Below are 15,682 nucleotides of genomic sequence, written 5' to 3' on the forward strand. Positions count from 1 at the left end.
GATTGGGGCGGGGGATGCTCTGGGTTTGTTTCTGTCACTTGCTGTTTCCAGCTGCCACTGTGAGCTCTGTTTATGGACCTTGTGTCTCTACCGCTTGAATCAAAGCCCAAGCAACTTGCAGGTGCTCCGTACACATTCGAGGAATGAGCATGTTTGGGCTGATTTCCCAACTTGAGGATTAAACGGAAATGCTTCCCCCCTTTTGGCTAGCTCCTTAGAGCCCAAGTGGACATGAGAGAGGGAGGGTGGGAGAAGGGAGATCAAAGGCAGGTCTGTTGTGTACCTAGATGGGTAGCGGGTGGGTTAGGGAGTCGTGAAAAGGGCTGAAGGTGGAGTGTAGGGAGTTGTCAGTGGGATAGTTTTATCTGTGCATGTGGACGACGGTCAAGGCTGACGGGGTTTGCTGTCTCTCAGGGACACCTCATCGAGTCAATGGGAAGGTGAGTGGGCACCTCCACGTGGGCCACACGCCCGTGCACTTCACCGACGCGGACCTGCACGCTTATGTGGTGGGTGACGACGGCAGAGCCTACCTGGCCATCGGCCACATCCCGCAGCCTGCCGCCCAGGCCCTTCTCCCGCTCACGCCGATCGGAGGCCTGTTTGGCTGGCTCTTTGCTTTAGAAAACCCAGGCGGGGAGAACGGCTTCAGCCTCACAGGTGAGGAGGGCCGCAGGTCACCATGGCTTTGGCGGCGTGGAGCCTTGGGTTTTCATTCAGTGGTCAGTTGTCCAATGTTTCAGAGCCACACAGGTGTAGTTTTTCTGCCCCGAGGTAGTTGGGGATGGTTTGGCCTTGCAGGACTGTTGTTGTTGGTTTTTTTTTTTGGTGGTACACGGGCCTCTCACTGCTGTGGCCTCTCCCTTTGCGGAGCACAGGCTCCGGACGCGCAGGCTCAGCGGCCATGGCTCACGGGCCCAGCCGCTCCGCGGCATGTGGCATCTTCCCGGACTGGGGCACGAACCCGTGTCCCCTGCATCCGCAGGCGGATTCTCAACCACTGCGCCACCAGGGAAGCCCAGGACTGTTTTTTAAAAGACAGTGATTTCTTCTAAAAGTTCTCCAGGTGGTTCTGAGAAATAGGATGATCACTTGGAGCTTTCGTGCCCTCTTACCTCAGTTTGTTGACGCTTCTTTGTCAGACTCCATGTAATTCAGTTGTCACTCACAGATCTGCCAAAGAGGGAGGCAGGTGGTAGTTCCAGGGCACCTGGAGATGATTTTACTTCATGGCCGAGGGGTGCCTTTCCTCTTTGTCCCCTGATGACTCTGATCTATAATAGTATAAACAGTGCTTCTCAGACTTTAACCCACCTGCACGTCACCTGGGGCCTCGGGAAAGTGCAGGTTTTGATTCAGTAGGCCGGGGGTGGCGGGCCTGGGGTGTCTGTGATCCTGTTTTCCTAGCAAGCTTCCAGGAGATGATAATGCTGGTCTAAGGACCACCCTTTGATAGCAAGGGTGTAGAGAATACTTCCTGGCTTCTCACCTCACTACCCCTTATTTCCTAGTGGATTTATGTTTATTGCACATAAAGTGTGAGAGCAAAGTTCTTGGCCCACCTCCAGCTCTAGAGCTCAATGGGCATTTGTAGGATCTTGGTCTTAATCAAGTTTTGATAAAACCTTGAGTCAAAAGTAGATAAATACAGTATACCTAGTTACATTTGAATTTCAGATAAACAGTAATTGAATAATTTAGCATAGGTATGCCCCCAATATTGTATGGGACATACTTATACTAAAAATGTTTTTTATTCATCTGATATTCAAATGTAAATGGGCGTCCTGGGGATTTTTGATTGTTTTTGTTAAGTCTGACAGCCATAGAAAGAGAAAGGTCAAGGATGTTCCTAGGCGTTTATTTTTCACAGAAAACAAGCTCCTACAAAGAGAAGCAGTGTGAGATGGGATAGAATGGAACCATGCTCTTTAACAGAAAGTTCGGGGAACTGGTGAGCTCAACAGCTGATAGTACTTAACCTTGGTTATCAGATCTCCTTAGGCACCATCCCCAACAGTAGCAGAAATTGGGAAGTGGAAGTATGCACTGGTGATTATTGCTGGAAGATGCAAGGCCTCCTTTCATCCCTGTGCTGGATTTTTTTCCCTCTCCAGGTGCTACCTTTATCCATGACATGGAAGTTACTTTCTACCCAGGAGAGGAAAGGGTTCGAATCACTCAAACGGCTGAGGGGCTGGACCCAGAGAACTATCTGAGCATTCAAACCAACATTCAAGGCCAGGTGCCTTACATCCCAGCCAACTTCACAGCCCACATTGCTCCCTACAAGGAGCTCTACCACTACTCGGACTCAGGTACGTGCAACCAGTTCTCCCTCCGTAAAATGGGGATGGTGCGCATCTCACGAGATAGTTGTGAGGATTATGTGGGTGACTACGTGGAATGTCCTTATAGAACAGCGTGTGACACATGAAATGAGCTCGGTGTTGCTTTTATTATTCTTGTTACTTTATTAGTGTGAGAGAAGTGATGGCTGTTGTACACAAGAATATCAACATCCCTACCCAATGTTTGCAGATAACATAACAACCTTGTCTATGGGGGTGGGGAGGGATGGTATAATTTTGTAGTTTTTAACCATCCTGCTCTCTGGGCTGTGGAAAAATATTGATTATTGGAATTTATACTTGTTCTGTAACCTTGTTTCAGCCTGCTTTGAAATCAGAGATGCCGTACAGTGCTGTAAAACTACCACTAGATTTGGAGTCAGAAGACAGGAATTCTTATCAGGGATGTGTTTAAAATATGTGGGGAATAAGATCACTTACTGTCTGAGACCTTATTTTCTTATCTTTAGAATGAGAATAATCACCCCTTTTCTGTCTCTCTTACATGGTTGATATGTGTAAGGTGTGATGTGTTCTGTTAGACACCCCCTGATTTTGAGATGCTGCCCCAATCTCAGTTGCCGTCCTGCAGCACAGGGGTTTGAGTTGTGCCTTTGCTTCTCATGCGGTGTGAGAGCTGGAAGCCAGGCAAGAGGCACAGGGAAGAGAATTGGCAGCAGAGATCTGGCCTGGGCACGGGGTAGCTGATGTCTAGAAAACTGCCTGGCCTCCCGACTCTGCACTCAGGTGGAGATAAAAGACCCCCACCCCTTTCCCCAGAAGCCTCCAGACTTAAGTGCAAGGTGTTGGAAGTCTTCTCTTCTGTGCACTGATGGATGGATTGGTTGAAAACTTGTGGGGAGTGGGGTAGAGTCAGGCCAACTTGAGTTCCGGCTCTGCATACCAGCTTTGCTTCTTAGACTACTTAATTAACTCTCTAACCTCTGTGAGACTCTCCACACAAGATGGCAGGGCCCACCTCAGTGGCTGTTGTGAGGAATAAATGAGGCACTGCTTATAGAGTGCTGGGCATGGCTGTCATATAGTAAAGTTTCTTCTTTGCGAATATTGACAGCAGCGATTATACCTCCTCCCTCTCAGTGCTTTGGTTTTACATCTACGCGGGTTCTTGGGATTGCCTTGCAGGTTTCCCATATAAACTCAAACTTCCCAAGGGGACATCTCCAGCAACTACATGAAAAACTGCAGAGAAACTCACCTCACATAAAAAAACCTCTGTATTTAATATTTGTAAATTTCCTCATTTGACTGAATAATATCTATTTCAGCTGTGACCTCCACAAGTTCCAGAGCCTACTCTCTCACATTGGGTGCCATCAACCAAACACGGTCCTACCACATCCACCAGAACATCACTTACCAGGCATGCAGGCATGCCCCCAGACACTGGGCCATCCCCACCACCCAGCAGCTGAATGTGGACCGGGTCTTTGCCTTGTACACAGATGAAGAAAAAGTGCTCAGATTCGCTGTGACCAATCAAATTGGCCCCGTTGAAGGTATGGTTTCCCTTTTTTGTTATTGCTGGGCAAAAATATTACATCCAACCTTCTTTCTTTCTTGCCTTTTGAGTGGCCTCAGAATGATTCACATAGGTTACTAAGGGTAACTGAGTGCCAGGCTCTGTTAGGTGCTGGGTGTAAGGATGAATAAAGCAGGGTCCTGTCCTTGAGAGGTAGAAATGGAACTTTTAGAATAGTGTTCCTGCCAAGATCAGGAATAGAGCATATACATGAGGCTGGTTTGCTGCAACACCCAATTGTGTGTGCCGTCTGTGTTGGGGATACACCTGTGAACAAGGTGTGGCCAAGTTAGGAGGGAGATTGATGCTGACAGATATTTGTTATGATTGTGATTAAGTGCAGGGTGCTGTGAGCCTAGTTGCAAGGTTCAGGAATGATGTCCCCAACAAAGTGAAATTTTAGCTAAAACTTAAAAGATGAGAAGGATTTCACCAAATCAAGGTGGGACAAAGAGCCAGTGCCTAAAAGAACAAAATGAAATAGAACTTGCATGTATGAAAAAAAAAACAAATTAGCATCATACTTAATGAGGAAAGACTGGTTGCTTTCACTCTAAGATCAGAAAGAAGATGCCTGCTCTTGACACTTCACTTCATCACTGTACTAGAAGTTCTAGCCAGGGCAGTTAGGCAAGAAAATGGGAAAAAAAAAAAAAAAAAAAAAAAAAAGCCATCTAGATTGGAAAGGAAGAAGTAAAATTATCTCTATTCTCCTCTGACATGATAGTATTTGTAGAAAAACTAAGGAATTCATTAATTAAAAAAACTATTTGAATAGTTCAGTAAGGTTGCAGGATATCAGATTGGTATACAAAAATTAATTGTATTTCTATAAAGTAGCAATGAGTAAACTGAAAAGGAAATTAAGAAAACGATTCCATTTCCAAAAGAATAAAATATTTAGGAATACATTTTTAGGAAGAAGTGCAACACTTTTACATTGACATCTATAAATGTTTTTGAAAACAAAGATGGCTTAAATAAATGGAAAAACATTCTAAGTTCACAGATCAGAAGACATATTGTGTTTTTTAAATTATTTTTTAATTGAAGTATAGTTGATGTACAATACTGTGTTAATTTCTGCTGTACAGCAAAGTGACTCAGTTATACACATATATATTTATTCTTTTCCATTATGGTTTATCCCAGGAGATTCAATATAGTTCCCTGTGCTATACAGTAGGACCTTGTTTATCCATTCTAAATGTAATAGTTTGCATCTACTAACCCCAAACTCCCAGTCCATCCCTTTCCCTCCCCACCATCCCCCTTGGAAACCACAAGCAGAAGACATAATATTGTTAAGATGGCAGTGCTTTCTAAATTGATTTATAGATTCAACACAATCCTATCAGCTGGCTTTTTTGCAGAAACTGAAAAGCTGACCCTAAAATTCATATAAAAATTGAAAGAACCCAGAATAGCCAAAACAATCTTGAACAGCGTTGGAGGAATCATACCTCCTGATTTCAAAACTTAAGATAATCAATACAGTGCGGTCCTCGAATAAGGATCGATATACAGATCAATGGGAATAGAAGTGAGAATCCAGAAATAAGCACTCACATTTACAGTCAATTGATTTTTGACAAGGATGCCAAAACAACTCAATAAGGAGAAAGAGTAGTCTTTTTTAACAAATGGTTCTGGGATAACTGGATATCCACATGCAAAAGGATGAAGATGGTCACATCAGTAAGACAAGAGAAAGAAATAAAAGACATCCAGATTGGAAGGGAAGAAGTAAAACTGTCACTATTTACAGATGACATGACACTATATAGAGAAAACCCTAAAGTCTGCACCAAAAAACTATTATGACTAATAAATGAATTCAGTATAGTTGCAAGATACAAGATTAATGTGCACAAGTCTGTTGCTTTTCTATACACTAATAATGAACCATCAGAAAAAGAAAGCAAGAAAACAATCCCATTTAGAATCACATCAAAGAGAATAAAATACTTAGGAATAAACTTAGCTAAGGAGGTGAAAGACCCATACTGAAAGACCTATACTGAAAAGTATAAGATATTTATGAAGAAAATTGAAGATGATACAAAGAAATGGAAAGATATGCATGTTCATGGACTGGAAGAATTAATATTGTTAAAATATCCATACTAGCGAAAACAAACTACAAATTTAGTACAATCCCTATCAAAATACCCAGGACATTTTTTTCACAGGAATGAAAACATAATCTGAATTAGAACAAATAATTTGAAAATTTATATGGAACCACAGAAGACCCCAAATAGCCACAGCAATCTTGAGAAAAAAGAAGAAAGCTGGAAGTATCATGTGCCCGGACTTCAGACTATACTACAAAACTACAGTAATCAAAATAGTATGGTACTGTTATAAAAACATACCAATAAATCAATGGAACAGAATAGAGATCCCAGAAATAAACTCACACATTTATAAATAGCTCATAAAACTCAATACCAAAAACTAAATAACCCAATTAAAAATTGGGCAGAAGACCTGAATAGACATTTTTTTTCAAAATAGACATACAGATGGCTCACGTGAAAAGATGCTCCACATATCCAACATATATAAATAGCTCATACAATTCAACATTAAAAAAACCCCAAACAACTCATTGAAAAATGGGTAGAAGAACTGAATAGAAATTTTTCCAAAGAGGAAATGCAGATGGCCAATAGGTACATGAAAAGATGCTCAACATCGCTAATCATCAGGGAAATGCAAATCAAAACCACAATAAGATAGCCATTCTGACAGATGTGAGGTGCTATCATCAAAAAGAACACAAATGTGTTGGCAAGGATGTGGAGAAAAGGGAACCCTTGTACACTGTTGGTGGGAATGTAAATCTGTGCAGCCACGGTGGAAAACAGTTTGGAGGTTCCTCAAAAAACTAAAAATAGAACTACCATATCACCCAGCAGTTCTATTCCTGGGTATGTATCTGAAGAAAATGAAAAAAAAAATCGAGAAGATACATGTGCCCCAATGTTAATAGCACAATTATTTACAATGGCCAAGACATGGAAGGAACCCAAGTGCTAATCAACAGATGAATGGATAAAGAACACTTGGTATGCACGCATGCACTCACAGAATACTATTTGGCCATGAAAAAGAGTGAAATTTTGCCATTTGCAACAACACGATGGACTTGGAGGGTTTTATGCTTAGTAAGATAAGTCAGATAGGGAAGGACAAATACTGTATACTGTAACTTATATGTGGAATCCAAAAAACAAACATGAATGAAATGAATATAACAAAACAGAAATAGACAGATATGGAGAACAAACTAGTGGTTACCAGTGGGGAGAGGGACGGAGGGAGGGACAAGATAGGGGTAGGGGATTAAGAGGTACAAACTACTATATATAAAATAAATAACCTACAAGGATATACTGTACAGCACAGGGAATATAGCCAATAGTTTATAATAACTTTAAATGGAGTATGATTTATAAAAATATTGAATCACTATGTTATACAGCTGAAACTTATGTAAATCAGCTACACTTCAATTAAAAAATGAAATTGCATATGTAGACGTTGCATATGCAAACCTGAAAGCGTTTTGCCTAATTGTAAAGCATTATAAAATATTAAAGTATTGTTAAATCTATTTCTAGACAAATAAGAATTGCAGTAAAATTGAATAATACTTATTAGAAAGAGAATGAAGATGGACCTCTACTTCACACCATATACAAAAACTAACTGAAAATGGGTCAAAGGCCTTAATATACTTAAAATTTTAGAAAAAACTTAGGGGTGAACTTTTGTGACCCTGAATTTGGCAATGGTTTCTTTGATATTATACTAAAAGTACAAGCAACAAAAGAAAAAAATAGATAAATGGGGTGTCATCAAAATTAAAAACTTTGGGGAATTCCCTGGTGGTCCAGTTGTTAGGATTCAGTGCCGCTGTGGCCCAGGTTCAATCCCTGGTTGGAGAACTAAGATCCTGCAAGCCAAGCAGCACAGCCAAAAAAAAAAAAAAAAAAAAAAAATTAAAAACTTGAGCTTCAGAAGGCATTATCAACAAAGTGAAATACAACCTACAGAATGGGAGAAAATATTTGCAAATCATATATTTAATAAGAGACTTGTATCTAGAATATATGAAGAACTTTTACAACTCAATGAGACAAGTAATATAATTAAAAGATAGGCAAAAAATTTGGATAGGTATTTCTCTAAAGAAGACATCCAATGAGCCCATGAAAAAATGCTCAACATCATTAATCATCAGGAAAATGCAAAAATCAAAACCATAATGAGATACTACTTTATATGCATGTGGATGGCTATAGTCAAAAAATGGATAATAGCACATGTTGGTGGGCATGTGGAGAAACTGAAACCCTCACATGTTGCTGGTATGCGTGTCAAATGGTGTAACTGTGGAAAACAGTTCCTCAAAAAACTTAAACACGAAGTTACTATTTGACTGAGTAACTCTACTCCTAGTTATATACCAAGAGAAAGAAAAGCTTATGAAAACTTCAAATAGCCAAAAGGTGGAAACAACCCAAATGCCCATCAATTGATGAATAGATTTTTAGAATGTCATAATTCTCCGATTATAATAGTATGGATAAGGATAGTATTAAATTTAGGTTAATGGATGGTGAAATTTGGTATAATACTAATAAAGGTGCAAGTTTTTTGTCATGTTAATAAGATTAGGTGTGCTATTAATGAAATACCTTATGTAACTTCAGGCACTCAGAAGTGGAATGGAGATAGTCCTAGTTTTATGGTTAGGGCTATTGTTATTACTACTGATACTGTTGGATTAAAGATTTTTGTATGGTTCATTGGCTGGAATATAATAGGTTAAGGATAAAAGCTAGTATATGTAATATTGATGTGGTAGCTTGTGTTAGAAAATATTTAGTGGGCGCTTCTGTAGCTCGTGGGTTGAACTTTTTTATTATGATGGGGATAATGGCTAATATTTCTTTCGAATCCGATTCAGATAAGTAGTCAGTGAGAGCTGGTTATTACAGTTATGGTCCCTGAGAGAATTGTTGTTAGGATGATGATAAAGATGATGGAGTTTATTAGTACTGGAAGGATATAAACCAACATATTCGGGTTATGGGGCCAATAGCTCATTTAGCTGACCTTAGTATAGAGTATAGTGTAATATGGTAGCATGAAGAATTTTGAATTCTTAAGGATAGGTTCAATTCCTGTGATTCTAGAAATAAGAAGGCTTAAACCTCTATTATTTACTCTATCAAAGTAATTCTTTTATCAGACATATTATGTTTGTGGAGGGATGCTTGATGTTATAATAGGTAGTGAGATGTGCCATATGAATAGGGCTAGTGTTAGCGGTAGGAAGTTTGTTCACAGTAGATGTATTAACTGATCATATTGGAATTGAGGGTATGATGCTCAAAATCATAGGGAAGGAACTTTTAATAATAGTGTTTTTATAATAAAGTTGGTTGTATATAGTTCTAGTATGCGGGGGTTGTGGAATGCTCCTAGAAAGAGGATTGTTGTGAAAATATTTATTATAATGGCATATTCCAAGAAAAATATAATGAATGGGCCTGCTGCATATTCTACATTGAAACCCGATATGAGTTCAGATTCTCCTTCTGTTGTTAGGTCAAAGGGGGCTTGGTTAGTTTCTGCTAGAGAGGAGATAAATCACAGCTAGGGGTCATGATGGGAAGATTATTCATAAATGTTCTTGTGTTGTGATGAGGGTTGAGAAAGTAAAAGTTCCATTTATTTAAAGGGCTGATAGAAGAAAAATTGCTAGTATTACTTCATATGAAATTGTTTTGCTACTGCTTATAGGGCTGCAATTAATACATATTTTGAGTTGGAGGCCCATCCGGATCATAAGATGGAATATATGGTGAGGCTTGACATAGCTATTATAAATAAGCCTCCTAGATTTATAGTAATGAGGGGATAAGGTATAGGTAGAGGAATTCATATGATTAGGGCTAGGGTTAGGGCTAGGACTGGTGCAATAATAAATATGGAAATGGAGGATGTAGCTGGTCATAATGGTTCTTTAATGAATAATTTGTGTCAGCAATAGGTTGTAATAGGCCATATGGTCCAACGACATTTGGTCCTTTTCAAAGTTACATATAACCTAGGATTTTTCGTTGAATTAATGTGAGGAATGCCAGGGCTAGGAGAATGGGGATAACGAGTATTAAGATGTTAATTATAAACATTTTGTTAGGGAGAGGATTTGAACCTCCAGTTACAAAGGTTTAAGTTTTACACAATTACTGGGCTCTGCCACCTTCACAAACCCTGTTCTCTTAGGTAATATTTTGTATATATTAATTTTAAGATTATATCATTAACTGGTTTATCAGGTGCTTTTTAAAAGTGGGCCTTATTTCTCTTGTCCTTTTGAACTGAGAGAAATATATAATAGATAGGAACCGACCTGTATTACTCCGGTCTGAACTTAGATCACGTAGGACTTTAATCATTGAACAAATGAACCTTTAATAGAGGTTACACCATTGGGGTGTCCGGATCCAACATCGAGATCGTAAACCCTATTGTTGATATGAACTCTAGAAGAGGATTGAGCTGTTACCCCTAGGCTAACTTGTTCCATTGATAAATTTTTGGATCAAGAAATGATAATATGTTTTGACTAGTAAGTCTAGACTTCAATCACTCAGAGCTTTTTTTGTTTTCTGAGCTCACTCCAACCAAAATTGTCAACCCATATAAAAATTTGTTATCCCTTAGTGGTTTAGTTAGTTTTTTGGGGGGGTTAATTAAAGCTGCATAGGGTCTTCTCGTCTTATTTTATTATACCCGCCGCTTCACGGGAAGGTCAATTTCACTGATTGAAAGTAAGAGACAGTAAAACCCTCATGAGGCCATTCATACGAGTCCTTATTTAGAGAACAAATGATTATGCTAGCTTTGCATGGCCAGGATACCATGGCCGTTTAACAGTTGTCACTGGGCCGGCAGTGCCTCTACTGCTAGTTATGCAAGAGGTGATGTTTTTAGTAAACAGGCAGGGTTTATGTTTGCCGATTTCCTTTTACTTTTTAAAATCTTTCCTTGAGTGCATGCCTGTGTTGGATTAACAGCTTAAATAAATAATTTAATGTTGCATTGTGTTCATTTGCTGTTAATTATCAGTATAGTATTAGTTACTGATGTAAGCTTATGCAAGGAGAAATATTTCTTGTTACTCATATTAACATTATTGCCTCTATTGGTCAATAGACTAGTCCAGTATAAAGCTAGGAGTTGATTTGCTTATTATTGGTATTAAGATAGTTATTGTTGAACTTGAACGCTTTCTTAATCGGTGGCTGCTTTTAAGCCAACTATGGTGTTGTTTTTACTCTCTAGATAAGGTTGTATCCATTTCTAAAAAGCTGTACCTTTTTAGATTAACATTTAAAAATACATTAAAATTTATAATTTTTTTTGGTAATTTTTAAAGTTGAGCTAAGATTCTTTTCCTGGACAACCAGCTATCACCAGGCTCCTTAGGCTTGTCACCTCTACTTATAAATCTACTTATAATAAATCTACTTATTTTGCTACATAGATGAGTTCTAATAAACTGTTCATAAGTAGATCATCTGGCTTCAGGATGTTTAACTTAAGTCCTCTTTGTTAAATGTTTACTAGTTAAATCATTATGCAAAATGTACAAGGGGTTAACTGCTTTTTGTTACTTTTAATGTTTCATCATTCCCTTAAGGTAGGTTCTCTGTAGTGCCGGAGGATATTTTAAATTTCTATCCCCTATACTTTAAATGTTGAGTAAATGTTTTATTTAATTTGCTTATATTAGTAAAACTTGTGGGGGGTTGGCTAGATTTAGTTCAAAGTGTTCATAAATTATGAAATCTCCTAGGGGTAAACTAGGTGCTTTTATGTAAGCTATGCTTTGATTAATCCAAGCACACTTTCCGGTGTGCTTACATTGTTACGACTTGTCTCCTCTCATATAATTAGTGTTTAGTAATAGATTGTAGGAAGCTATTGTAATACTTGAGGAAGGTGATGGGCAGTGTGTGCTTACTTCCTGGCCTTATTCAGTTAAGCGTTCTATTCTTAATTTGCTACTAAATCTTCCTTTGGTTTTTAGTTTCATAAAAACCTATGTGTAGTGAGGTTTTTTTTGTTTGTTGTTTTTTTTCTTTTTTTGCGGTACGCGGGCCTCTCTCTGCTGCGGCCTCTCCCGTTGCGGAGCACAGGCTCCGGACGCGCAGGCTCAGCGGCCATGGCTCACGGGCCCAGCCGCTCCGCGGCATGTGGGATCTTCCCGGACCGGGACACGAACCCGTATCCCCTGCATCCGTAGGCGGACTCTCAACCACTGCGCCACCAGGGAAGCCCAAAATACATTCTTGAGATAGAAAATGTAGCCCCTTTCTTCCCACTCCATAGGTTATACCTTGACCCAATGTTTTTATGTATAATTATGCTTACTTTTATTCCTTTTTAGGGCTTGCTGAAGATGGCATATAGACTGAATTAACCAGGGTTGGTGAGGTTTACCGGGGTTAATCGATTATAGAACAGGCTCCTGTAGAGGGTGTGAAGCACTGCCAAGCCCTTTGAGTTTTAAGCTGCTGCTGGTAGTACTCTGGCGAATAATTTTGTTATAATAATTATTTGGGTTTAGGGCTAAGCATAGTGGGGTGTCTAATCCCAGTTTGGGTCTTAGCTGTCGTGTAATTAGGAAATACTAAAGTCGCTTTAGTAGTCTGTTTTTATTTTAGCTATGGCTTTTTACAGCTTAATTAAAATTTAACTTTATGTTACTCTTTAACACGCTTGCCATTGAATTTCTATTAATTTGGGTTAATCGTTTGATCGTGGTGGCTGGCTCGAAATTTACCAACCCTAGTTAATATAACTTAGTTGAACTTTTGTTTATGGCTTAATTTTAATCACTGCTGTTTCCCGTGGATGTGTGGTTAAGCAAGCTGTTATGAGCTACTAGTATTAGTGTACTTGATGCCAGGTCCTTTTAATGATTTAGAGGGCATTCTCACTGGGGCTCAGATGCTTGCATGTGTAATTTTATTAAAAACTAATAGAAAGGCTGGGACCAAACCTCTGTGTTTATGGAGTTGATAAACTCATCTGGGCACTTTCAGTGTCTTGCTTTAGGTTTTAAGCTATATTAACAAGTTGTGTTTATATTGTGAAGTAACATGTATACAGTTGTTTTGTATGATTTATGCTAGATTTAATATTAAAATTTTGATTAAAATGGTCCATAGATCTAGGGAGATGCCTGTCTATATAAATGGTAAATATCTAAGTAATTCATTGGTATGATTAGGGTTTATTTTCTAGGTATTTCCTATTTTGAGCATTGTTTATGTTTGTTGGATAGATCAACTAAATTCTATGTATTTATATGTTTTTACCCTGTTTGGGGGGTTTGGCAGGGCATTATAGGCATGTAGAATATGGGATTTAGTGGGGTGTAAGGAGGGCTTGTTAAACAGGTTATTTACCTGTTCAGTGTGTATGTGTATGTATACGTATGTGTGTGTAATTTCCTAATGTCCTGTAGCCATTGACTGAATAACACCTTATGGTTGATGATGTTGGTAAATAATATTCAATTAAAGTCCAGCTACAGTTTATTTGACTGCGTTAAGACCTCAGATGGCCATAGCTGAGTCCCAGCATCCCTATAAAAATTTAAAAATACCAAATGCATAAAACCACAGTTATGTGTGAGCATGGGCTGATTAGTCATTAGTCCATCGAGATGTCTTATTTAAGAGGAAAGAGTGGGTGATTTTAGGTGAGATGGTCCTGAAGTAAGAACCAGACGTCTGATAAAGTTCATTAATAGAAACCCTCACAAGTTATGGGCCCAGAGCAAGAAGAGGGACACCTGCTAAGTGGGGTTGATAGTTTCACACAGCTTGCTGATTGAGCTCTCAATCTAGTGGATATGATATGTATGTTGACTAGAATTGGTTTGACTTTAATGTACTGTGTACAATCAATAATATGTACTATGTAATGTATGTACATGCTTATAAGCATGGGGTAAATAATGTATGATTATACATATGCATTATGTATGGTATGATGTATATGTACTTATTAATGTGGTAATACACATATGCATGAAGTGCATGGTAATTTATGGTAAAAAGGGTTATTTTAATACTAAGATTATACTTAGTAATCTTGTAAATGTCCCATAACAAATCTTCAGGGAATAGTTTAAATAGAATTTCAGCTTTGGGTGCTGATGATGGAGCTGGAGCTTCTTCCTTGAGTCTTAGGGAGATGTGTTATTCTCCTTTTCTGGTTTACAAGACCAGGGTAATAGATATATTGACACTACAAAGACTCTTCATTTTAGGAGATTATTTTCAATGATGCTAGTTACTGGCATTAGTACTAGAATTAAAAAGAAATATAGAATGGATGCTAGTTGTCCGATAATAATGAAAGGGTGCTCTATGGGTTGTCCTCCAATTCATGTTAGTTAATAGGTCTGCTACTATACTCAACGCATTGACTGAGAGGTCAAAATGTTATGCTTCGTTGTTTGGATGTGTGAAGCATTGGGATAAATGCTAGAATTAAGATTGAAAAGATTAAGGCCATTACTCCTCCTAATATGTTAGGAATTGATCGTAGAATTGCATATGCAAATAGAAAATTATCACTCTGGCTTGATATGAGGTTGTGTGTTGAGAAGGTTTGCTGGGGTGTAGTTGTCTGGGTTCCTAGTAAATCGGGTGAAAATAGCACTAATATTATTAGTATTAGATTTAGCAGTAAGGCATCTAGGATATCTTTGATTGTACAGTAGGGGTGAAATGGGATTTTGTCTATATCAGTTGAGATTCCAATGGGGTTATTAGATCCTGTTTTGTGAAGGAATAGTAATTGGACAGCTGCTAGTGCTGCAATAATAAATGGGAGAATAAAATGGAAGGCGAAGAATCGTGTAAGAGTTGCTTTATCTACTGAAAATCCACCTCAGATTCATTCGACAGGGCTTGTGCCAATATATGGAATTGCTGAAAGGAGATTAGTAATAACTGTTGCCCATCAGAATGATATTTGTCCTCGGGGTAAGACGTAGCCTATGAATGCTGTAGCTATGACTGTAAATAATGATTCCAATGTTTCATGTTTCTAAAAAGGTATAGGATCCATAATATAAGCCTTGTCCTACATGAATAAGCAAATAAAAAATATGGAGGCTCCATCTGCATGTAGATATCAGATAATTCATCCATAGTTTACATCTCGGCAGATATGCGTTACTTACGAAAAAGTAGTTTTGTGTCTGATGTATAATGTATTGCTAGGAATAAACCTGTCAAGATTTGTAGAACTAAACAAATGCCCAGTAGGGAACCAAAATTTCAACATGATGAAATGTTTGATGGAGCTGGGAGGTCAATAATTGCGTTGTTAATAATTTTTATTAATGGGTGTGATTTTCGGATGTTGATCATTAGTGTTCTTATAGTTGAATTAAAATGATGATTTTTCATTTCATTGGCCATGGTTAGATTCCATGTAAGAATAATGATAACATACATTGTATTTATTTTAAGTACTATTTTTTTTAGTTTTTTTTTTTTTTAGCTTTTTAAATTTTTATTTATTTATTTTATTTTTGGCTGTGTTGGGTCTTCGTTTCTGTGCGAGGGCTTTCTCTAGTTGTGGCGAGCGGGAGCCACTCTTCATCGCGGTGCGCGCGCCTCTCACTATCGCGGCCTCTCTTGTTGCGGAGCACAAGCTCCAGACGCGCAGGCTCAGT

At 38.6% G+C, this 15,682-nt stretch overlaps 1 protein-coding gene across 3 annotated transcripts in view; it reads left to right on the plus strand.

The window, feature by feature from the left end:
- NID2 (nidogen 2) overlaps positions 1 to 15,682 on the plus strand; it is a 78,511-nt gene that overhangs the window by 28,077 nt on the left and 34,752 nt on the right. For all 3 annotated transcript variants that reach the window (XM_059057159.2, XM_067028471.1, XM_059057160.2), the window contains exons 6-8: positions 415 to 660; positions 2,118 to 2,318; positions 3,641 to 3,871. In XM_059057159.2, coding sequence (XP_058913142.1) covers positions 415 to 660; positions 2,118 to 2,318; positions 3,641 to 3,871 — 678 coding nt within the window. The remainder of the gene's footprint in view (positions 1 to 414; positions 661 to 2,117; positions 2,319 to 3,640; positions 3,872 to 15,682) is intronic.

The sequence above is a fragment of the Kogia breviceps genome, chromosome 3 (assembly GCF_026419965.1).
Source record: "Kogia breviceps isolate mKogBre1 chromosome 3, mKogBre1 haplotype 1, whole genome shotgun sequence".
Classification (NCBI taxonomy): Eukaryota; Metazoa; Chordata; class Mammalia; order Artiodactyla; family Physeteridae; genus Kogia; species Kogia breviceps.